The sequence below is a fragment of the Diplotaxodon limnothrissa genome, linkage group LG7 (assembly GCF_057381915.1).
Source record: "Diplotaxodon limnothrissa isolate DT_005_m linkage group LG7, D_limnothrissa_male_GT1.1, whole genome shotgun sequence".
Taxonomy (NCBI): domain Eukaryota; kingdom Metazoa; phylum Chordata; class Actinopteri; order Cichliformes; family Cichlidae; genus Diplotaxodon; species Diplotaxodon limnothrissa.
Window position 1 is genome coordinate 25,755,880 of NC_140602.1, and position 24,877 is coordinate 25,780,756.

General features: G+C 43.8%; 1 protein-coding gene across 1 annotated transcript; it reads right to left on the minus strand.

Annotated features, from left to right (window-relative positions):
• Window positions 1–1,246: 1,246 nt before the first annotated feature.
• LOC146628359 (GRAM domain-containing protein 4-like) lies at window positions 1,247–24,825 on the minus strand. The gene is made up of 19 exons (XM_085357773.1): window positions 24,620–24,825; window positions 11,056–11,297; window positions 10,872–10,971; window positions 10,209–10,329; window positions 9,652–9,713; window positions 9,388–9,520; window positions 8,976–9,001; window positions 8,187–8,278; window positions 7,889–7,980; window positions 7,209–7,257; window positions 6,987–7,058; window positions 6,859–6,902; window positions 6,614–6,723; window positions 5,445–5,599; window positions 3,450–3,597; window positions 3,015–3,108; window positions 2,212–2,302; window positions 1,717–1,785; window positions 1,247–1,468 (listed from the first exon to the last, which is right to left on the minus strand). Exons 2-19 carry the CDS (start codon window positions 11,236–11,238, stop codon window positions 1,361–1,363), a joined length of 1,749 nt encoding a protein of 582 aa, XP_085213899.1. The 5' UTR covers window positions 11,239–11,297; window positions 24,620–24,825; the 3' UTR covers window positions 1,247–1,360.
• Window positions 24,826–24,877: the final 52 nt, after the last annotated feature.

Consider the following 24,877-nt stretch of genomic DNA (forward strand, 5'->3'; position numbering starts at 1 on the left):
CTCACATAACTGCTGAACATTGATACAGAATACAAACACTTTACACCAACATATTAACTGTAAGGCTTAGTTGCAATAGTACAATACAGAGTCATATGATGATACTGTTTACAAATCCCTGAAGACACCAATGTATAATAATGAGGTTTAAACACATTTGTTTGCCAGCGGTTTAATACACAGTCATGAAACCCTCCACCTAAGTTTGCATCGCAAGCTATAAAGACACTATTTAACAATAGTATCAGTTTCTCTTAACATTTGAAGATTTGAACTGTCAGCAAGAGACTTGATGGACCTTTTGCTGTTCTTTTATACAATTAGACAATATTGAGTCAGAATCAGAACAAGATTAAAAACTACTTTTTTAATTTTCTGTTTCCTCCCTTCATAATTTGCCTGCAGACAGACTAACATCAGTCAGTGTTTATAAGTCAGATTAATATGTTTGGTTGTGAGTAAAGGCCAAATTAAGTCTACCACTAAGATTAACTGTATAGTCATTAGAAAACAGTAAAATACATCCAGTCCAGTTTCTCAAGAGTGCACAGTGTCATTTTTTTTAAACATTGTGTTTTGTCTGATTAACAGTTCAAAGCCTGAAAATGTTCAGATTACATCGATAAAGACACAGAAAAGCAAGAAATTAATATATTGGGAAAGCTGCAGGCAGAGAATAACTGTTCTTATTAATTGACTAGCGAATTAAATTATTATTCAATTTTCTTTAGCACAAAAACAAAATGTAGTTAAGTTTCCAGTTTAATTTGCTGCTACTAAAGTAAACTAAAGCCTGCAATCGGTCATGTGACAAACCTGAACCAATAAACTGCAGGTAAAAGTAGCTGTGGGAGTAAAAGTAAGCTTTATAAAACTTCTTCTTCTACGGGCTTTTACTATGTGAACCAAAAACGTCCAGTAGATTTTTCACAATAAAAGCCTAAAAACTATGGGAGGGATTGAACCCTTTGAGCTATCAAGAGGCTTTTAATTTAATATCAAGTCTGCGCACGTGAAATGCTGAGATGTTTATCAGAGATGAAAAAACAGAGACGCAATTCTTGTAAATGTTTTTTTCAGTAAACTAACCCTTAGAGAGGATGTAAAGTGCTCTCATTTGTGGATGGTATTGTTAATTTGTTATCAGAAACAGTGATTAATAACAGACTGTCTGATTCTGACAAAAAAAAAATCAGTGATTAGTTGGAATCAGCTGATTTAAAATCAATCACTAAAATACTATCACTGAATTACTTTCATGGGTGACTGATGGGGGAAGACCAGCAGCTCAAACTGAAGTCAGCAGCCATCTAAGAACCTTCAGGTGCTTGTGTTTAAGGCAGCCATCGCAAAGGTCTTACTATGTCTCAGGGTTGATAGCTGTAGCCTTAGTAATGATCTTCGTGTACTGAGTGTAGATGGCTTCAAATGCCTCATCTCTGTGCATCATTGCGCCGAAGACCATAGGCTGCAAGAGAACAGAGGAACATTAGAACCAGGCTCAACACAAAAAGAAAACAGAGCCACACTTGTTACACATCAGTGTAACAAATGCATACTGTATAGAAATCTGTTAAAGTATTTAGAGTACATCACTTCTCATACTTATTAGTGGTACTTTTACTTGTCAGAGTGTATTCTTACATCTGTGAAATGCTTCTTCTAAATGAGTAAAAACAATTTTAGTTTCTTTGCTATTCTGAACTGAGCTCTTACTTTTTGGGTGGATGGTGTCGCAATGGAGATCCCCATCCCAGACCCAGGCAGCACTGACAAAACTTTGTACTGTGAGGAACAACAGAGCAGATCAGAGCAAATTCAGACCAATGCAAGGGAAACACATGTGCAAGAAGAGCAGACACGTTAGAAAGGTTTTAAATATCTGATGTTAGAAAGTAAAAGACTGTTTCCTGAATAAATGAAAACAAAAGCAGCTTCAGTACCTGCAGCACTTTTTGTTTCAGGTTTTTACTCCATTAAGACTTTTCTAAGAACTAACACTGCAGTGTAGTGAAATGACATGTCTGCTTTCTTTTTTTTTAAATTAATTAATTAACAATTTAATCTAATCAAAGACACTCAAATGTTTACACAGGCTAGTTACAGTGGCTTCAAAAACACAAGCTAATCAGGAAATGACATCACAAAGTAATCTAACTGAATATTATAAACCTGGGAAGCATCAACAATATTTCTAAAGTGAACACTTACCTTCTGGATGTCAGTAATGTCGAGCAGTTTGATGACTTTGTTCCTCTTTGAGGACCCGGACCTGGAGCTGGAGCTCTCGAAACACAGGTAACTGTAAAGACAGCAGAGACTCTGTTACCTCCCGCTCCTACAACGCTCTGCAATGGTGATTATAAGAGATTATAAGCACTCAGAACATTTATGGCACCCATCCACCGAGGATCAGCAACACACCCTAATGGAAACTTGCATACCCGATAAGCCAAACATAAGAATAGCCCAGCTCTTTCATCAGACACCCTGGCAGTTTATTTTCTTCTCAGAAGTCTGAAGTAACTACTGTTCATTATTTATGGTCTTTATTATCCTGCATCTCTCACACCAAACCGTCGTTGTTCGGGGAGAGACCCTTCAGTGTTGGTACTCCTACACTCTGAAGCCCTTTCCCCTGAGATCATTTTCAAACAGAAGTTTACTTGTCACCTATTTACCGAAGCCTTTGGCTAATAATCTTTTTAACCTTTAACTTTTCAGGTAAAGCAACCTTAGGCTTTCAAACTTTATGTATAAATGTAAAAGTGTCATATGAAATACTTTAGTAAACGCAAGTTTACTGTTTGAATGTTCATACAAAGACAGAACCAAAAATGCTGCAGAGGCTGCGCGATGTCAGAAAACAAATGCGGGACAAATAAATGACGTACTCAACATGTTATCGCTCGCTCTGCTTATTACTACAGGTGCCAAACTTATAGGAGGAAACATTCTGTGTGATGAACAGATGTGACACAGTGTCTCTCTGCTCATTCTGTCAGATGACTTACTTCTCGGTGACATAAAGCACTCCGTTGCGGATGTAGTCTGTTGGTGTCTTCCTGTCTCTGTTGATGAGGCAGCAGCGCCAGCCAGTCTCACACACTGAAACAATCATTACAATTAAAATATTACTGGTAAGAAAACAGTCGACATCTAAAGTCCTTTCTATTAAACTGCATTAGCAAATAGATAATTCCGTTTTAGATTCTTTTATGCATCTGTAAAACAATTTTTTGTCCTTTTCAAGTAGAGTGTACATAAACGTCAAATTTATCTGTTTAAATTTACAATAAAATAATAATATGTGCAAAAACTGAAGGGTGTGAATCCTTTCTGAATCTACTGCATATTATAAGACCCACAAAGAATGATGGGCCAACACTTCAGACTGAGTTGGAAGGATTCATCTATTAATTCATTTTCTCCTGTAGTTCCTTTCTCACCTGTCAGAGGGCGCTCACTCTCTGGCAGGTTAAACACCTCATGAAAAGCTCCTCTCTTGGTGCTGTAGTATCGCCCTCCATCCTCATCCCGACTGACACCCACAGGAGCTGCTGCGGTGAGGCTGCCTCGGCCCCCAGCAGCTATCACCTGAGCAGGTAGACAGAAGCAGGTACACAATTTGCTAATCACTACAAGTAGCAGTGTCTGAAGCATCCCCGCAGTCAGATGTATAATCCAGTGCAAAATCATTCCTTACTTTACATTTTTCTTCTAGTAAGACAGACTTTCTTGTAGCTTTTAAATTGGTCTTGAGCAACAGTTCTTTTCAGATTTTTCTTTGGACACTGCCTGCTTTTTACTCAGTCTCAGAGCAGTCCTGGTACACGATCTTTTTCACTGGAATGTGTTTCAGCTCACCTGATGCGGTCCTCCAATACTGCTACAAATTTTTTATAAGGATACTTCAGTTCAGCCTGGAGGTAAAACGAGCACGTTTCCACTCAAAAACAGAAAATTGAAGGCTCTGAATTGAATCTGAATGAAAATTCTGCCAAATCGAAGAACTTAACCATAAATTGTCCAGTTAGATATTAGCTTCTCGCAGAGGTATCAGTATCTTTGACATGCAAGCATAAATATCTAATCTGCTGTTCTTTACAGCAGGAAACCTTCCACTGACCTTTACTGTAATCATCACACAGGACCAGAGCTTTTAAATGTTTTAAGCTGCTGCATCACCCATACTCCCCCCAAAAATGTACTCAGGTATGCTGGAAGGTAGGCTGAAACTCAGTGTACGTGAAGCTCAAGACATTAGTTGGGAACAAACATTAACTGTGTCTGTTAACACTGGGTAGGATACATCCGTCAGCAACATTAAAAACCCCTGTCTAACATTTTTAGGATCTAGTTAAAAAACCCCAGCTGTGATAAGTTGGAGCATGAGATGCTGCCAGAGGATTTGGTCGTGTCAGAAGCGTAAGCAGAGCGCCCATGGGAAGGTCACAACTCAGCTGAACAGCACATTTTAACCTCTTAACATCTACCAGGTCATCCACAGCCTGTCTGGGGTTAAATTTTGGGGGGTGGAATATTTACCTAATTTGTTTTGCCAAGTAGAAATGCTCTAACAGAGGATCTATAACAGTTTAAATACTCTGGATTTGAAATGTAACATCTTCAACTTTCTTTAGCACGTGGCTTAAATACTCCAAAATGCTAACCCTCCCCCAGTGAGCTTTGCTGGTGACTTGGTGTTTGTTAAGCAGTTAACAAGATGATCAATCATTATTTCACCTGCCACTGCTTTTAATATTGAGGCTGGTTGACATACATTGTTTTCTGATTTAGGTTTAAATCTAATCTCTCATTTTATGGGATGTAGTAACTATTTTACACTTAGAAAAAGAAGACAACAAAACTTTATTCATTCTTACCTGAACTTTGGCATTAGATCTTACTTGGAGGTAAATCACAACATTTGTGCCAGATCTACATTTGTTAAAAGGGTGAAGCTAAAGGAAAGGTCACAGGGTCATCTGAATATAAAGTGGGAAAATCTGACTAGTACGCCAGGTGTAGTGTTACGATTCGGGACGTCCCACCCTAAGAGGATTTTAACCAGATAGACCAACACTTCAGCAGCTGATTGGTTACAGCCAGTGATGTCAGTCAAAATATCTGATCACAACTCTCACCACAGCACACACTATGGGCCTCTACACTGTGATTGTAAATATAACACACACACACACACACACACACTCAGCGCACAATCCTACCTGTTCAGATTCAGACAGCTGGGAGAGAAAAATACAACCAGACCAGTAAGAACCAGTAACAAGCTGATCCAGTCTGTGCTGGTTTTTCCAGCCTATGATCTCACTACTGCAGGGTTTGTTCCTTTACGTCATGTAACTGACACAGACTAACATCAGCCCGGTGCTGAGATCTCTGAGCTCCGTGTGTAGATGTATGCAGGAGTTTGGACTCACTCGTCGGCCCAGCATAGTGTTGCTGCGCTCTTTCAGCTGCAGGTCGGTGGGTAAATTTGTCCAGATGATGTAGGGGGTGTCATAGCGCTGCCTCAGCTTGGGACAACTCTTAAAGATGAAGTCAATGATGAAGAACTTGATACCTGCGTATACACCTGAGGATTAAAGAGTAAAAATCTTTTATAGTGCATATACTGGACAAAAAAAAGTTGAATATGAAGCTGCTAAGCAAGATGCAAAGAGGAAGAAGAAGAAGATTCATGGATGTATTGAAGGAGGAAATGCAGAATGGTGCTGTGGCTAAAAAGGATGCTAGAGACAGGAGAGGACAGAGGCACACAATCTGCTGTGATGACCCCTAAAGGGACTCACCACAGCCATCCCACCCATCCCCAGCAGAAACGTTCATTTCCATCAAAACTATAAGGTTCCTTCAAAATGAGCATTCATCTACATTGTTGGACTTAATAGACACTTGTTTGAAATCTTTATCACAGGTCTGCATGCCTTTTTAACAGGCAGTAATCAAGAAGATTCACAGGAACATCTGGCCTGTTATATATAGCTGTTTTCACAAGTGTACTGGATTCCTCACCTTTTATAGTGCACATGTGAACACAGATATCTGATGCACCCTTACACCCTTTGTGTGATGTTGGATTGTGCTGATGTGTGAATAGCACAGCTAATATTTCAGTGTATTCTCTGCTAGTGAGTGGGCACCATATGTGTTGCCTACTGCACACCATCTCCTAACCACACTCAGTGTTTCCAATTGTGTCATGATCTTTGAAGGGGACTATTTGCTGTTGTAATTATATATCGTTAGATTATGAAAGTTCTGAACTTTCAAATAATGTCACCTTGTCCCCAAGGAGCTCATCAAAAAGCAATCAAAAAAGCTTAATATTAGCTGCAGCCCTATATTCAGTGAATTTATGAAGGTATGACTGGAGCCAAACTTTGGACATAACATTAATGTTCAGCGCTCACATAGCTGTCGTGTTTTTAGACATGTGCATAGACAGAATATCTTTTCTCATCCATTCCTTTAGTGGATGATATATATTCTTTAATTCTGATATTTACTGAGAACAAGTGATTTAAATTTCAATAAGGGGGGAAATCGAGTGAGAGAAGGTGATCAACTTTTTACTTATTTATTTTACCTATGATGAATCCCAGCAGTTTGTACGGGAGCAGGCATGAGGAGATGAAGGCCAACCACAGACCAACGTACAGCTTTTGAGTCAGCTCCGGCTGAACCCACATGAACAGACTGCACACACACACACACACACACACACACACACACACACACACACACACACACACACACACATAAAGAAGCATTGTAAATGGAACACCGGTTCTTTCTGAGCTGAAACATGAAACTGTGTGTAGAAAAGCTTACTTCTTTATTTTCTCCAGGATGTTGGCCATCCTTCCAAACAGATTCTGTAAGGACATAACAATAATAATTAAATATGTCAAAAAGAACCACTTGTGACCTTAGACCTCTCACTGTCCATCACATTTCACCTGAGCTTTCTGAGCGACATCCAGGACCAGCTGGAACTTCTCAGACACAGTCAGGTCTTCCTTAGGAGGCTCCTGAAAAAACAAAATGAGAATCCCGAATATCTGTTTTAAAGAACTTAACAGTTTCCATTTGGGACATCAGGACAGTTTTATGCGAGTCATTTCATAATAAAATATTTAGTAATGAATATGAGGAGGCCAGAATAAAGAGAGATTTCTCACCACTGGCTCTGAAACTTCAGGTACAATGCTCCACTGGATCCTCCAGCCTCTAAGAGCAGGAATCATGAGAAAATATGAGCTATATAATAAATATAATGAACTTCATTGCCTTGTATGCCCTTAAATGTGTCTTGTTGTATCAAGACACATTTAAGGGTCCCTCATCGGACCACTGTAATCAGATATTCAACAAAATTCTGCAGTAAACTTTTGCTCATATTGAACAGCTCTGATCCAGTCATCTGATCATCAAGCGACTGGCACTTTAACGATTTCAGATTCTTACAATGGTCAGTCTGTTGACTTTAAGAGCCAACTGTTCACTTAACACATAATTCATGACCCTGACATATGAATACACTGATAAGATAAGAAAAAAAAAGTATGTAAAAAGATGCTAACTACTGAATTTGCACTAGATTTGCCACGGCACGAATACATGCGTCTTAAATTGGAGAATCTACTGAAGCCATTTTTTTAGTAACTCTAAAAGTAAATAACATATTTGTCCAACAAGTTAAAAAAACAAAAACACCACAGACAAGGGAACAAGTATTCCTGATAAACCTTACCTACACTGACTTGGTACTGAACCTTGACCTGGTTTAAAACTGTTGCCTTTTCTCTGGTTCTGATAAAAGCGGTGTGACTAACTTAGAGAGAGCAAAGGTTACACTAACTTGGCAATGAGGTAATTCAAGGACAGGCGGAGAATGGCGAGGAACAGGAACATGGGGATGACCCATCCATTCCACGCCACATACACGTAGACCTGTGGAGATCACATAGGTGTAAACACATTTAGTTTTGAATCAGTCTGTCTACTTGTGTTATATCTGTTGTGACTGGTGGATCCAATCCATGTTTAAAAGAATTGACTGTTGACCACCTGAACTCTGTGTGTGTGTGTGTGTGTGTGTGTGTGTGTGTGTGTGTGTGTGTGTGTGTGTGTGTGTGTGTGTGTGTGTGTGAACTCACAATGAAGGCAATGGCTGATGTATAGATGGAGTACCAGCTGGATAAGGCAGAAAGGTTCCTCATGAAATTGGTAACGGGTCTAAATCCTCGTTCTGGAAAGTAGACAAACTGACATCAGCTGACTTAATCATGACAAAGAAAACATCAGCTCTATAAATGCATAAACTTATTTGAATGTTTATGCATTTGGCTTGGGTTTAGTATATCTGATGTCCAGGAGATGTGAATGGGATGCGTGGCTAACAAGGAGATGCAGTCTGTCTCAAACCCAAACTCATTAATGACTATCACATACTAAATGTCCCCTTCTGTTTCCTTATTTGCTCTGTGGAGCACATTTTGAGAATTCCCTTGAATTTAAACGTTTTAACTTCTTACATAGTTATGAAATAACAACAGGGTATATCTATGCAAATGTTCCATTATCCTCGAGCTACTGAAAATGAAATGACTCTATCAATGACTACACTGCTGCCTAATCAGTTAATGCAATAGTTTTAACCCCTTGAATCTAATCTCTTCAGTTAAATTTTTATATTTAACGTAATGATGTTCTGTGGGACGTACAATATTGTCTACTTATTGCATATGATCTAATGAACTATTTTACCGTATCCCACAACGATCTATTCTTGGCCCTTCACTGTTTCACTTGCTCATGCTTCTGTTTATAGCAAATACATGAGCTGTTACTGTAGTACTATTGCACACTATACCCAGCAGTGCAGCTCACTGTCTTCAAACAATGTTGCATATTACATTTGGTAAAAAAAAAACAAGCAAACTTACTGAGCCGTCTCATGTTTTCAGTCAACCTGTGATTATAAAAAAGATAACACGATAAAGAACACAGTGAAAACCCATGTGGCTATAATAACTCCACAGCAGACCTGATCCGATTTTCATACTTTTCCGTAGCTTTATTGTTACGGTTGCAGTTTTACAATTACAAATATAAAATGCTTCAGATGTGTTTGCATGGCTGGAAAAACTGTGTGGATTAGGTGATAAGTTCTTGAAAAGCTCAGCACTGCAGTGTGTGTGTGTGTGTGTGTCTGTGTGAGTGTTTAAAGATGTAATTTTTTAAGTTAATATATAATAAAAATGTCAGTTCAAACAATGTCAGTTTTCAGTTTTCTACCGTTACAGTTCTGCTAACACACAGAAGTCTGTCACAGACAGTTTCAGAATGTTTTCTGACCTTTTGGCACTCAGTGGTTCCTCCGTCTCCACTGTCGTCTCCTCTGGTTGGAAGCGGAAGTCTTCGATATAAACACCAAATCGATCATAAAGCCATTTCAATAAGGTGTCAACCAGAGTCTCCTTCTGTTTGTCTGAGGGGGGAAACAAGGCAATTGTGATAATAATTAAAGGACCATTCAATTAATTCTGTTTCTTTTCACGTCAAACAAAGGTGAAAAGATGGAACATCTGCAAAAAGTGAAAGAGCATAGATCAGCCATACCACTGCCAGCAGCTGAAGGAGCAGACGGAGCTTTAGGTGTCTGAGATGGTGAGTCTTCAAGTCTGCAAGAGGTAGAAACTGTGTCGTGTCAGTCCAGCATAAAGCATAGGAGCAAGCCGCTTTGAGTCCAGCTCAGCAAATTGAATTAGTCTCAAATTTTACATACTTTATAAATAGAAATATGTTTCAAATAATGATTTTTGGTACATGAGCCGAAAGCTCAGGGTTCAGACCGTTTTCTTCTTCTACATGTGGGTTTGTATTGTACCAAAAAGACCAGACCTATCTGACATGTTCATCACAGCTCTGGCTGTGAGGACAGCAGCCCCACCCAAGTGATGTTTAAACACTGACATCCAATCAGGGGAAAATGTCTTAAAAGTTGGTTTTAAATGGGAAATATTACAATGGCTTGTTTTAGACAGAAGAAGACGTGAGGGACGCAGTGCAAGATAAAAACTGATTATGAAACACTAAAATCACCTTTAGTGGACTCAAAGTGCATATACGGGCTCCCTTTATATATGAAAATCTGAAAATATATATATACAACTAGCCTGGATCTCAGGGCATCGTTGATTTTCTGTTCCAGCTCGATGCGTCTGCAGCGCTCCTTTTCTAACTCCTGTTTCAGCGAATCCACATTGGACTCCTCTTTAAGTTTTCTCAGCTCCTCCTCTGAAACAGACAAACACTGGAAGTTAAAAGTGCTAAACTTATAATAGTGAAACTGGAGCATGACAACGTAGGTGACAAACTTTATTTTATTCCTATTAATACGATTAGTATTTTTTGAGGATGCGGGCACAAATGGCTTATTCACCAAAATCTCTCTGCATGCGTGTCAAATGCGGTCAGCAGGGTTATTAATAGCTCTGTGTGTGTGTTACATAAAAGGCCAAATATTGACTGATTACAGAGCGCTATCGGGACTGTACTGGGGGATGTTTGACGCTTACAATGAACTGACAACTGAAGCTGTGATGTCGACTCATCAGTTTCTACAAAGCTTATGGATGAAAGACTTGAATGACACTTGTTTGAATGCGATTCTGACAAAATAATTTTAACTGATTTGAGTGAGAAGAAAGAGACCTGACAAAAAACCTGGCACCTGGTCTGCTTCGTCTACGTAAATCTGACCTTGCTGAGCTAAAGTTCATTGGTTATCTTTCAAAATAAAACTTGACATATGAAGATAAAATTCACGGAATACTCACGCAAATAGTGCTTCTCCAACAAGGCAATTTCTAAGTGACCTTTAACCTCATTTAAATCTGTCCTGTCATCCAGAGCTGCAGAAAAAGATCCTGGACCAGCCTTAGAAAGAGCAGAAGAAAACATAATAAGCAACATAACATTAAAAAAAGTAAAAATACTGATTTTCTCTGTGTGCTTCTGCACCTGAGCATCACCCTGCGGCTCCACCTCTGCCTCCCTCACCTCCTCTGTCTCTCTGACAGAGGCGCGAGGTTTAATCACAATCTCCTCGCTGCATTCTGTGTCGGATGTGTTGGGCGACTCAGCCAGATCCAGGAACTCATCCCGCCGTCCCCTGAACCGGATCCTGTCCAAACGCTTCAACATGGTGGGCACCACAGAGTCGAGTGTTTACCTGAACATGACTAGCCCCCCAGCTGCAAAGACTAGAACAAAAAAGAACCAATTTGCAAATGCTGCACCACTTATCTGTGGATTTTTTACTGGTCCACAGTGGCAAAAGAGAGAACTGAGTATGAAAGTGAAGCTACCAGTCAATCTACATCCCCACCCTCACCTATGGTCACAATTGGAAAATAAGCTTCCTTCCCAGGATGTCTGGGCTCCCCGTTAGATATAAGGTGAGGAGTTTGATCATTCAGGGCTCAGAGTAGAGCCACTACTTTTCCACGTCAAAAGGAACAGGTTGATATGGTGTGGATATCTGAATAGGATTCCTATTCAGATAGCCGATGTCTGTGGGTTTGTGAGGTGCTTCACAAATCCAGGAGACATGGGCCTCTTGATAATAATAGCAACTTCATTTACATAGTACTTTTCAAACAGTTACAAAGTGCTTCACATGTTACAACATACAGACATATAAGCGCATAATCAGCCATACCAACCAGACAGCGGTCAGAGTTATATCTTTCACACAGGCCTCTGGACAGCAAAAGCTACAGCCACCACACACTGCCACGCGATAAACCATTGAGATGCCAACAACGGGCACCGTAGGTAGACGCGGCCTTGAAAAGGTGGAAGATGATGGGCAGCTCTGAGGCATGACTGCATGTGAGCGCCAAAATGCAGCTTTGGGGGCAGTAGTAGCAGCAGCAGCAGCAGTAGCAGTAACTGGCAGAGTTAAACGCAGATGCCCGGCTTCTGGACGAGGGAGATGACTTAGGGTCTGTGCTCAAGCCAGGCAGCCAGGAGGAGTGGTGGCGAGGAAGCCCAGGTGGGGACACACCTGTGACAGCCAGTCAGTGAAAGAGCAGCATCCCCATTGGGCAGCAATCCCATCTGCTGAGTCCAAACAGTCCCCAGTGTCGCCGGTCTGAGGGACATCTCCGGTAGCTGGGAGGCAGAAGCATTATCCCACTCTGGACCAGATGGCCACTCAGGCCGTCCCGCACTTGAAAGCATGGTGCATCCACATTTTCCAGTGTGTAAAATTTGTTCACCAGTTGAATAGCCTCTGGGTATAGATGGAATGGGTGTCACCAGATACCCTTGTTACCCTTTACTAAAACCCATGGCTCTGAGTTGCAGGACATAGAGCAAACTTGGGATTTTGGCATCGTCCTGAGGATAAGACACATCTCATCAGCCAGAGCCAGGAGATCTGCTGAGATGGCTGGCTCTTCTCCAGAGTTGGCCGAACTGGACCAGGGGTGTGTGTCAACACAATGAGCTGCTGGGACCGAGCACTGCAGAGTAGCTGCCAATTTCCCACTGCAGAAGACGTGTAGGGAAACCAGGTGCTTTCCTTGAAAACTCCATGATAAGCTCCTCCCTCTACCTAAGAGCCTATTTCAGTCGCTGGATAGCCTCTTGTAACCGTGAGCATGCCGGTAGGCAATGACAGACAGCCATGGCTTGAGGGCAGCAAACAGCTGACAGACAGGCTAAAAACAAGGCTACCCAGGCTAGGCTTGGTAGCAGACGAACCAAGTCAGGAGGCTTCAGGGTGTGTTGGTTAGCAGCGGTTGTACCATTAGAGTTGAAAAGGGTGTCAAGCAGGAATTACAAATTTCAAAAACCACTTAAGATTTAGTAAATCGAGAAAAACCTTAGAAGTCGCCAAGATACACCGAGAGTGGTTTGAAAGACGGTGGTCCGGAAGTGACATCAATTGATGGATGGATGGAGACAGCTGTTTATCACCATTTGTCACCATAATCAGTGATTTAGCAAAGCAGAGCCTTCCCTCCATGACAGCAGTACTGCAGTGCACGAGCATTTAAAATGCCATTTAAAACCAGCTGTGATGTCGACTCTGAATGGGTCATGTTTGTACAGTAATGTTTATGTTAGCCTTCCTGTGATTAATTCTGTTTTGTTCTTTTTTACTAGCATTAAGCAAAGGTGTTTGTCCCGAAAAGAGGCTTGTGCACCTCTCAAACTGCTGAAGTCATGACAACGAGCGAAGTACTGCAGCTTAGAACAGGAGGTTTATAATGGATTGGATTTATATAGCGCTTTTCAAGGCACCCAAAGTGCTTTACAATGCCACTATTCATTCACTCTCACATTCACACACTGGTGGAGGCAAGCTACGGTTGTAGCCACAGCTGCCCTGGGGCAGACTGACAGAAGCGAGGCCAACACCAGTAGGCAAGTAGGGTAAAGTGTCCTGCCCAGGGACACAACGACCAGGACAGAGAGCCCAGGGATTGAACCAGCGACCTTCCGGTTACAGATGCGATTCCCAACCCCCTGAGCCACGGTCGCCCACAGGAAGCAGAGATAAGGGCTAGTCGTTGACTAATAGACTAATCGAAGAAAATTAGCAGATTAGACGACTACTAAAGTAATCATTAGTTGCAGCCTATTTATAATTAGGAACAGCAGTTTTTGGTATCCAGGAGGTTTACAATATTCAACATATCTGTTTCAGCATGCTCACACTTGTTGAATCAAACAACATCAAAGTGGATTGTTTAATTTAAAAATAATAAATAATAGAAACAATCACATTTGTATTTATTTTTTAAATCTAAACAGCAAAGAACTCTTTAGTCATGTCTGGCATGGAAAACCCAAGTAACTCTAAACTCACAGCAGGGCTGCAAATTAAATTAAACCAAGTACAACGAAACATAGAGACACACATTTGACACACACTGAACATGTTCGCTTCCGCTCTACTATTAACTCTGATAACTGACCTGTGTGTGAAGCTCCTACAGCACTTAAGTCATCACAGTCTACTGCATGTTTATAAAGGGAGAGTCCACTTCATGCTACTGACATGAAGTCACAAAGTTAAATGTTTGTTTTGGGAGGAGGAGGAACTGTTTCATCATCTGCTCTTTAAAAACAGAACTGGCTGCAGATTTTGTGCCATCTCTTGTAAAACTTGGACTCTTGGTTTATGCTCACCACCAGCTCAGTCAGATTAAAAACTGGGATTTAATTCCATGTGACTCATATTAATTATACAAATGTACACCAACATTATGACCAACCGACTCAGTATTCTAACGTTGTGTCTGGACAGTGTAAGAACCGTACTGATCCAGAACTCAGCTTTTAATCAGCCCATCATTTTCTTGATTAATCATTTAACTTCTATACCTATTACACGTCATAAAACACATCATTTAAACATGAAGACTTCAAGTTTACTACCGGTACCTACTAATTGATAAACCGACTAATCATTTTGCCTGGCTCAACACTGACTGTCTTATCTAAGCCATAGACATGTTTCTGTAAATGTTTAAGCCGCTAATTATGATCTGGGTCCATTTGTTACTTTTGAAGCCAAAGAAGATTGTCGATATGCTTTTAAAGAGAAATCAAATTTGATATTTACCTGTAGTGAAAATATGTGTCCATCAAAATATGTCTGCTATGCAGGAAGAAAACACAATTAACTGGGACTTTGTTGTTTCTATAAGAAGGAAGCCCAAGAACATCCATCCATCCAACCTCTTCCACTTTTTAATTAATATAAAAAGGGAAGACTGGAGCTTATTCCAGCTGTTCCAGGGCAACCGCACAGAGACAGACATCTGCACACTGACATTCACAATCTAGACTCCCGATTTCACTTCACATGCATGTCTTTGGAGAGTGGGAGGAAGGCAGAGAGAAGCCACCCTACCACAGAAAAACATGCAAGCTCCAAACAGAAAGTTGAGAGAGTAATCCTTCAGAGTTTTTCTACTCTGAGCACTAACTGCACTCTCTTCACACACATATTCATATAAGCACTTTTATCGATATCTAAGCACTCTGACTAACATTAACACACAAGGATGCACTGGGGGTAACTCGGGGTTCAGTATCTTGCCAAGGATTGAACATGCAGACTGGAAGAGCCAGGAAGTGAACCACCAACTTTCCAGTTGGTAGACAATGCACTATATTTTTCATGTTTGTTATTTATTCCTGCTGTCTTACTATTCATATATTATTCCTGGCCAGTTGGTGTGGAGCACCCACAATTTCACTGCACATATAGAACGACAATAAAGGGCTATTCTTTGCTATTTTCCACTGAGTGATGTGATTGGTAAAAGCTATTAAATAATCCAGTGAACCAAAGACATAAGAAAATGTGGTCCTAAGTCTGACTGGTTGTAAATCACTGCTTGAAAATCTCAATGTAGCCAAAATCAAACTAAAATTTACTCCGTTTTTGAAGTGGTAAGGTACAAACACACATCAGCCTCTTTTCCATTTCAGGGTCCCAGAGCAGCTGGAGTATATCATTGCTGTCAGAGGATCAGAGGCACCCTGGACAAGTCACTAATGGGCCAACAAAGTATCAGCCATCCACATTCAGAATGTTCCAATCAGAATCTCCAGTTTTCCTAACATGCCTTTCTTTGGACTGTGTGAGGAACTCAAGCAGACATCAAGGAAGTATCAGCAACAGAAGAATAATCTAGGCTTTACTGTGAGGCAACAGTGGTAACCACCACACCACTCTGCCACCAAGGAGTAACACAGTTAAATCCCACACAGCTTTACTTCAGCTGATTTTTTCTCTTTTAAAATGCAAACATCTAATAAAAAGTTTTAAACTTAATAACAACAATTTTAAAGCATATTATTCTACATGTAATATTAAAATATAATATAATAATATTCTAAATCACCTGCAATAATGCCAAAGCTCAGCCCATGATGTGAAGCGCTACCCTCACAGAAATCTAAACTGAAACCAGAACCTCCTGTGTGTGATCACAACACACGAACGTCCTCAGCAGAAGTTACAGCCCTGCTCTAAACTACAGCAATGGCTGAAGGTGTGTTCAGCCTGAAGATCACCGAGCAGTCCGACTGGTCTGCCTGCTTCTGTTGGTTACTGTCTGAACAGGCAGTACTGACTGCATAATAACTGACAGACAAAGGCACTGACTGCTGTCTGGGAGCCTCTAATTATTACCGCACAGATTAGCACCTAACAGAAAGCAGGAGCAGAAACAGACTTTTTCTGACCTTTTGTAGGTAACACAGAGATAAATTTAACACCTTTAATGCTATCCAAAAGATGAGATTATAAAGGAAATCTGTTTGGAGTGATAAAGCCTAGATTTATTTATTATGACATCACATTTTTCAGTACTTCTAATCAATGTGACCTGACCTGGATAAGCAGTAGAAAAATTAATGGATCAACCTGTCATGGTCTCCGTGCCTGCCCGGTCGGCCCCACAAGGCTACAATTGCTGTTGCTGTTTTTTCCCTCTCTGCCTGGGCGGAGCTCACTGTGGGCTCCCGCCCTTGGCCCACACACACACCTGACAACACTCACCCATCATCACCGGGAGCACTATTTGAGGCTGGAACACAGATCCTCTCGTCGCTGGATGATTGTACCCCTAACGTTAGTGTTCTCACAGCTCTTGTGCTTCATATCTGTGACTTGTGATTAGTTGGTGACCTGCCTTCTCGTCTGCTTCAGATCCCCCCCCCGGACCTGCGACCTCCCTGCTGCGGGAAAGTGTGTGAGTGTGAGAGAAGAAGACGTGAGCGAGTTACCCTGTGATTTCCCCCCCCGGAGTTTTGGATCCCTTCACTGTACATATATTGCACTGCACTGTAAATAAACCACACCTTGGAGATACCTTACCGCTCTGCGCTTGAATCCCTGTACCAGATCGTGACAGAATCATCCAGCCACGGAAATGGATTCAGCAGACCCGGCGGTCTCGACTCCCACCCTCGCCACTTTGGCCGCGATGCTGGCACGCCACGAGCAGATGTTCATTCACCTTCGAGCAGAGCTCGCGAACCTCACACAGGCCGTGGCTCGGCTAACACCGCTACCGGCCGCTCCTCTGGTCGCCGCTCCTCCGTTGGAGGCGCCAGTTCCAGCTGTAAGTGTCGCGCCACCTGTTCACGTTGACAGATTCCTCCCTACTCCCAGGGCTTTCACGGGAGAGATTGATAAATGTGCTGGTTTTCTCACTCAGTGTGCCCTTCAGTTTCGCCAGCAACCGCAAACCTTTTTTACTGATGGTGCGAAAATCGCTTATATCGTCCAGTTACTCCAGGACCGTGCTCTAACCTGGGCTCAAGCTGCGCTTCAGGCGGAGCCGGACATCACCTTTTCTGACTTTCTTACTAAGTTTAAAGGTGTGTTTGACAGGAAAGCCACAACTGCCACCGCCGGCCAGCGCTTGCTTGCGCTTAAACAAGGTAAACGCAGCATGGCTGATTTTTCTATTGACTTTTCTACCTTGGCTGAACAGGCGAAATGGGGGGAAGAGGCCCTTAAAAGTGCATTGCTCACTAATATTAATGAGGAAATAAAGAATGAACTAATGCTCCGTGAACTGCCTTCCTCCCTGGATGCGCTTCTGGTTTTGTGTATGCGGGTGGACGATCAGGTGCGCGCACATCGGAGCGCACGCGCGCGTTCGGGGCATGCCCCGCTGGACTTTTGTGGGACCCCTACTGCAGCCCATGGGTCGTGTGACGCCGACACCGGGGATGGGGAAGAGCCCATGCAGCTTGGGCGCTCACGGCTGTCGCCCGCGGAGTGCCAGCGCCGTCTTGCCTCCGGTGAGTGCGTTTATTGCAGCCGTAAAGGCCACTCTGTCTCCTCCTGCCCAACGCTGGCAAAAGGGCGCGCTCACCAGTGATCGTGAGGGTGCTGGTGGGCGATCTGTCGAGTGAAAGCCCTCTCCCCAGGCTTCTTTTGCCGGCTACTCTGCGTGTTCGGACTGTTTCTCATTCTCTCTCCGTTCTCATTGACTCTGGGGCTGAGCAGAACTTTATTGACACCTCACTCGCCGCCAAACTGAACATCGCCTTGGAGCCTCTGTCACGCCCCCTCCGCGTTCACGCACTGTCGGGCCAGCGCCTGCCTGACATCACTCATGTTTCTGAATTCCTTTCATTATCTCTCTCTGGCAATCACGCAGAAAGGATTTGTTTTTTTTCGTTTAAGGCTCCTCTCACTCCGCTGGTTCTGGGTCACCCCTGGCTTGTCCTCCACAACCCGCATATCGACTGGGAGAAGGGTGCCGTACTAGGTTGGAGTGTGGCCTGCCATATGAACTGCCTCCGGGCTGCGGCTTCCCCCGTTTCGCTCCCACCCACGGCCTCGCCGTCGGACGCCCCGGACCTCTCGATGGTTCCGCGGGTTTATCATGATCTGCGGGATGTTTTTTGTAAGGATCGGGCGCGGTCCCTTCCCCCGCACCGCCCGTACGATTGTGCCGTCGATCTTCTTCCTGGAGCTCCGCTGCCGTCTAGCCGCCTGTACAGCCTCTCCCGGCCTGAGAGGGATGCTATGGAGCGTTACATCTCGGAGTCGCTGGCGGCAGGGTTGATTCGCCCCTCCTCTTCCCCTGTCGCGGCTGGGTTTTTTTTCGTGGATAAGAAGGATGGTTCGCTGCGGCCGTGTATTGACTTTCGGGGCCTTAATCAGATCACTGTTAAGAACAAATACCCTTTGCCGTTGCTTTCCTCCGCCTTTGAACTGCTTCAAGGCATGACCGTCTTTACCAAGCTGGATCTGCGCAACGCTTACCACCTGGTGCGCATCAGGGAGGGGGATGAGTGGAAGACCGCGTTCAATACGCATCGGGGCCACTTTGAGTATCTCGTGATGCCGTTTGGGCTGACTAACGCCCCCGCAGTGTTTCAGGCGATGGTTAATGATGTCCTTCGTGATTTTGTTAACCGTTGTGTATTTGTGTACTTGGATGACATCTTGATCTTTTCTAAGACACTCGAGGAGCACAAGGTCCATGTCCGGCAGGTCCTGCTACGCCTTCTGGAGAACCGGCTCTTTGTGAAGGGGGAGAAGTGCGATTTCCACGTGGCGTCAGTGAGTTTTCTGGGCCACATTATCGAGAAGGGGGACTTGCGGACTGATCCGGAGAAAGTGCGGGCTGTGGTGGAATGGCCTACTCCTCCTGATCGCCGCCAAGTGCAACGTTTTTTGGGATTCGCCAACTTTTACAGACGGTTCATTCGTGATTTCAGCAGAATCGCTCTCCCTCTCACTAAACTCACCTCTCCCAAGGTTCCCTTCCAGTGGGATTCTGCCGCTCAGCGAGCCTTCGCCCTGCTCAAGGACAGGTTCACCACCGCTCCCATACTCCGGCAACCGGACCTTACACGGCAGTTCGTTGTGGAAGTGGACGCGTCGGACTCCGGGGTTGGGGCAGTTCTGTCTCAACAGATGGACGGTAAGCTGCACCCGTGTGCCTTTTATTCTCGCCGTCTCTCCCCAGCAGAGTGTAACTATGACATCGGGGACCGGGAGCTTCTGGCCGTCAAGCTGGCCCTGGAGGAGTGGAGACATTGGTTGGAGGGAGCAGCACAACCATTCATCGTCTGGATGGATCACAAGAATCTGGAGTACCTGCGCTCGGCTAGACGTCTCAATTCCCGGCAAGCCAGGTGGGCACTGTTTTTCGCTCGTTTTGACTTCACTATCACCTACAGGCCAGGAACACGGAACGTAAAGCCAGACGCCCTGTCCAGGCAATTCTCCATCACTGGGGAGGACTCGGACCCTGAGCCTGTCCTCCCGGCCGCCTGCGTAATTGGAGCCATCTCCTGGGAGATCGAGGGGCTCATCCAAGAGGCGCAGGAGACCGAACCGGATCCTGGCACTGGTCCACCTGGTCGCCTCTTCGTTCCTTCAGCCGTCCGCTCTCAGGTTCTCCAGTGGGCTCACACCGCCCGCTTTTCATGCCATCCTGGGGTCCTCCGCACCTGCTCGTTCCTCCGACGTTACTTCTGGTGGCCTGCTATGACTAGGGATGCCAAGGAGTATGTAGCCGCCTGTTCGACCTGCGCCCGGAATAAGCTTTCGAACCGCCCTCCACCGGGTCTTCTGCAGCCTCTCCCTACACCAGCTCGACCATGGTCCCATGTTTCTTTGGACTTTGTCACGGGCCTGCCGCCCTCCGCTGGTAACACCGCCATACTTACCATTATCGATCGTTTCTCCAAAGCTGCACACTTCGTCGCCCTCCCGAAGCTCCCCTCGGCCTTGGAGACGGCCCGGCTCCTCACCTCCCATGTGTTCCGTCTTCACGGGATCCCCGAGGACATCGTCTCGGATAGGGGGCCGCAATTCACGTCCCGTGTTTGGAGGGAGTTCTGCTCCGCACTGGGGGCCAAGGTCAGTCTGTCTTCCGGTTTCCATCCACAGAGTAACGGGCAATCGGAGCGGGCCAACCAGGAGCTGGAAGCTGCCCTCCGCTGTGTCACTTCGCACAACCAATCGACCTGGAGTGAACAGCTTCCATGGATCGAATACGCCCACAACAGCCACACATCCTCCGCCACGGGCAAGTCTCCCTTCGAAGCGTCCCTGGGCTATCAACCACCTTTGCTCCCGGCCATCGAAGGTGAGCACTCCGTTCCTTCTGTACAGGCTCACCTCCGCGGGTGCCGTCGTGCCTGGCGGGCGACTCAGGCTGCCCTGCTCCGTACTAAGGAGCGGAACAAGACCCTCGCTGACCGTCACCGGCCCCCGTGTGCACCATCGGTCAACGAGTATGGCTGGCTACCCGTTTTGTGCCGCTACGGACTGAGTCGAAGAAGCTGTCTCCTCAGTTTATTGGCCCTTTTCCCGTTGAGGCCATTGTGAACCCTGTGTCTGTCCGCCTCAAGCTGCCGCGCAACATGCGCATTCACAATGTCTTTCATGTGTCTCAGGTCAAGCCAGTGCTCTCCAGCCCGTTGTGCCCTCCCTCCAGGGCCCCGCCGCCCCCCCGGCTCGTGGATGGTCAGCTGGTCTACAATATCACCCGCATCATGGACTCCCGGCGCCGGGGTCGGGGTTTTCAGTACCTGGTTGACTGGGAGGGCTACGGGATAGAGGAACGCTCCTGGGTGCCTCGAGCTGCTGTCCTGGATGGTGCCATGCTCCGGGACTTCCACCGCAGGCATCCAGGTAAGCCTGGTGGGTCACCGGGAGGCTCCCGTTGAGGGGGGGGTACTGTCATGGTCTCCGTGCCTGCCCGGTCGGCCCCACAAGGCTACAATTGCTGTTGCTGTTTTCTCCCTCTCTGCCTGGGCGGAGCTCACTGTGGGCTCCCGCCCTTGGCCCACACACACACCTGACAACACTCACCCATCATCACCGGGAGCACTATTTGAGGCTGGAACACAGATCCTCTCGTCGCTGGATGATTGTACCCCTAACGTTAGTGTTCTCACAGCTCTTGTGCTTCATATCCGTGACTTGTGATTAGTTGGTGACCTGCCTTCTCGTCTGCTTCAGATCCCCCCCCCGGACCTGCGACCTCCCTGCTGCGGGAAAGTGTGTGAGTGTGAGAGAAGAAGACGTGAGCGAGTTACCCTGTGATTTCCCCCCCCGGAGTTTTGGATCCCTTCACTGTACATATATTGCACTGCACTGTAAATAAACCACACCTTGGAGATACCTTACCGCTCTGCGCTTGAATCCCTGTACCAGATCGTGACACAACCCATAATTCCTATTCACTTCAACCTAGTGTTTCCCATGGATGTGGTTATTTTGTCTCTAGGGGACACTTTGCTAACTATGTACTCTGCACCTTCTTTATAGATTTTCACAGGAAAAAGTAAAGGTGTGACCAGAAGATTTCATGTGCTCATAATAGGCATGAAAGTCATGTAATTCGTGGCTTTTGATGATTTCTTTGAAATGTCCTTTTTGCGTAATGGAATGATAATGCAGCATTCATCTTTAATTACTTTAAACAAAATTAGGTGCACAAATTTACATTTATTTTGGAGCTTCTGTAATCTACACAGGATCAAAAGTATGCATGAAGGCTCAAGTAGACAGCTACTCTTTTGGAAGTCAACAGAAAATACAATGAGCCCTCTTTATGTGTTATTTTTATTATCTTATTGCCCCGTGACCCGGGAAAGGATAAGCAGAAGCAAATGGATGGATGGATGGATGATATTTCATTATCTTATATATTAGATTATTTTGTTGAAATGTAACAGTAATGTAAAATGAATTCATTATTATTTTTGAATTCTGCCAACAGAGATATAATCAAATCCTGAGAAAATGATTTCCTTCCTAATCTTCCTGTTAAATTCATCTCATGCAGCACTTACAGTGTAAGTATTGTTTGTTAATAACCACCATCCAACTCTGTAAAAGAAATCTACTTCCAGCTTCCCCTAATGTGAATTGATTTCTTTAATGTGCTTATCGGCACCAAGTCTTATGTTCAGCGATAACAATGCAAACTTTTTTTAAGCTCCTGATGGAAAAGGATTTCCCCATTACCATGCAAATAGATTACATATTATCTTGTTAATAATATTTTACACATATATCGAAATGTATAGAAATGTTTTGATGATGAAAACAAATCGGGAATTTATTTTTCCATTATCCTACATTATATCCACTCACTTGTGGCCTGAGATTAAAGTTAAAGGGTATGAATCATGGAATCTAAATGGAGGCGTCGTGACACGGTGTAATCTAGTCCTCAGTTCATTCTGTGCTTCATAGGCAACTGAGTTGGCCATCATGTGCTAATCAACTGGACAGCGCACGATATTGTCTGGTTGTCGCAGATTGCTTGGATGGGTGGCGTTTTGTTTTGTCAAGCTTTTGAATTGTATGGCCCTCTATTAAACCCACTTCACTGTGGACAGTGACACTGGTGTTCCAGCAGTTTCCAGTACATGCCAGGCATGAGACCTGGTATTTCCGGGCTGATCCCTGAACATCCAAACCAATTTCCTGCATTCTGAGAGTAACAGACAGAACAGGCTGCCCTCCCAGAACTTTGCAAATAATCGATAGATTTTCAAAACCATGAGGAAGATTTTGACTCGTAGTAATGGTGATGAAGTCATATCTCGAAAAGTTAACTTGATCATTTTCAACTAATTTTCCTAATCAAAAATTTGATTTAAGAAAATAAGTATTTAACATCAAGTTTAGAGATTTCATTCATTTTTCAAATTATTTAGAGCATTTGATTAATTTCACTTTACTGATCATGAAGGTAAATATATTTTAGAGCCCATTAAAAAACAAAGGGTACAACAAACTACACAATACCTAACATGTAAATCGTTTTATTTTTGTAGAAGAATAAAATGTGCTCCTCCTCAGTCTGCAGCAGTTTGATCTGGCAAGTACTGTAAGTGCCCATTAACAGAGTCTTCTCCTCTTCTAAAATTGTGTGGTCCTTTCAGCCTGACTGAAGTCAACCTTAACAACATTCCCATCCCAACGCTCAAAGAGATCTTTGAACTGATGAAAGGAAACTCTCACGTGGAGTTTCCCAGTTTGGGGTCAAGAGCCAGACACACTCTCCACTTTTAAAATTAGTCTTAAAACTTGTTTTTTTTTTTGATAAAGCTTATAGTTAGAACTGGATCAGGTCACCCTCAACCATTCTTTAGTTCTCCTTCTAAAGGCCAAGCTTGCTGATAGAGCTCCATTTCTTTTCCACAAACTTTTTTTCACTCCCCTGGTGTTTATATACTACTGCTCTGTGTCATTAAATTGCATCTTCTGTCTACCATAGTGTGTTTCATCTCTCTTCTCCTTCTATTCATGCCACAGCTAGTCACAGCAGTTGGCTACTCCTCCCTGAGCCTGGTTCTGATAGAAATTTCTTCCTGTTAAAAGGGAGTTTCTTTACTACTATCGCCAAGAATAAGTTCAAGGGTTAAAAAGCTACAAATTACTTCTATCTAATAAAGTATTTTTTATATCATCATCAAGTTTCATTCCAGTCTTAAAATGACATTCTTATACCCTTTAAGACAAGTTTCAAGGAAAATTAAATAACTCCTTTACTACATTGAAGGGTCTAAGTAACAATCATGTAATTATTAATTGGACTGTTGATTATTTTCTCTGTTAATGATTTTTTATATCATATACAGGGATAAAAAAAACAAACAAACAGCCCCAAAGAGGTGCAGTCCAAAACCAAAACCAAATATTCATGTTACTATCTGTATAACAAAGGAATATGACAGATTTGCACATTAGAAAGTTTAAAACAAGTGCTTTGTGCAAATGACTACAACAATAATTTAATAAGAAAAAATAGCTGCCTGGTAGTTTAGTACCCATGTAGTATATTAAATTACTAACTCGCTGTCTAATTAAGTTTTTTAAGACTTCCCATTACCCTCCCACCTTAATGTGTGACAGCCAATTAGCTGCAGTCTACAGAAAGCGCACCGGTCGGTCCGCGGAGCACAGGTTGGGCACACCTGGACACTCCAGAGAAGATGTAAAGAGAATCCTAACAGTGAAGTGCGAAGAAAAGAAGCAAAGGGCGAAGAAGCGTCTCACCATGAGAGCAAAGATGAAGCAAACTTTCCCTTCTTTCTGTTTTTCCCGGCGATCCAAGCCCACTGGAAACCGGGTCAAACCCGCTCCTGAGCCGATGTAAATCGGACCAGAATCCACTGAGACACGCTTCACGCCTGTCTCTCTCCTCCGTCCTCACAATTAATCCAGATGTGGGGGCCTGTGAGGGTGTTTAACCGGACCGCGTTGCTCCATCGGACACAATAATCACTTCTGTGGGCGGGGTGAGCAAGCGGCACC

What these genes read in the sequence shown, in the direction of transcription:
- LOC146628359 (XM_085357773.1), bottom strand. Translation starts at nt 11,238, where the DNA reads ATGTTGAAGCGTTTGGACAGGATCCGGTTCAGGGGACGGCGGGATGAG. An exon ending in TTGAATTACCTCATTGCCAA is followed by an intron (nt 7,258 to 7,888) that starts GTTAGTGTAACC and finishes TCCTGCTCTTAG; the next exon opens with AGGCTGGAGGATCCAGTGGA. An exon ending in ATCCTGGAGAAAATAAAGAA is followed by an intron (nt 6,724 to 6,858) that starts GTAAGCTTTTCT and finishes GTGTGTGTGCAG; the next exon opens with TCTGTTCATGTGGGTTCAGC.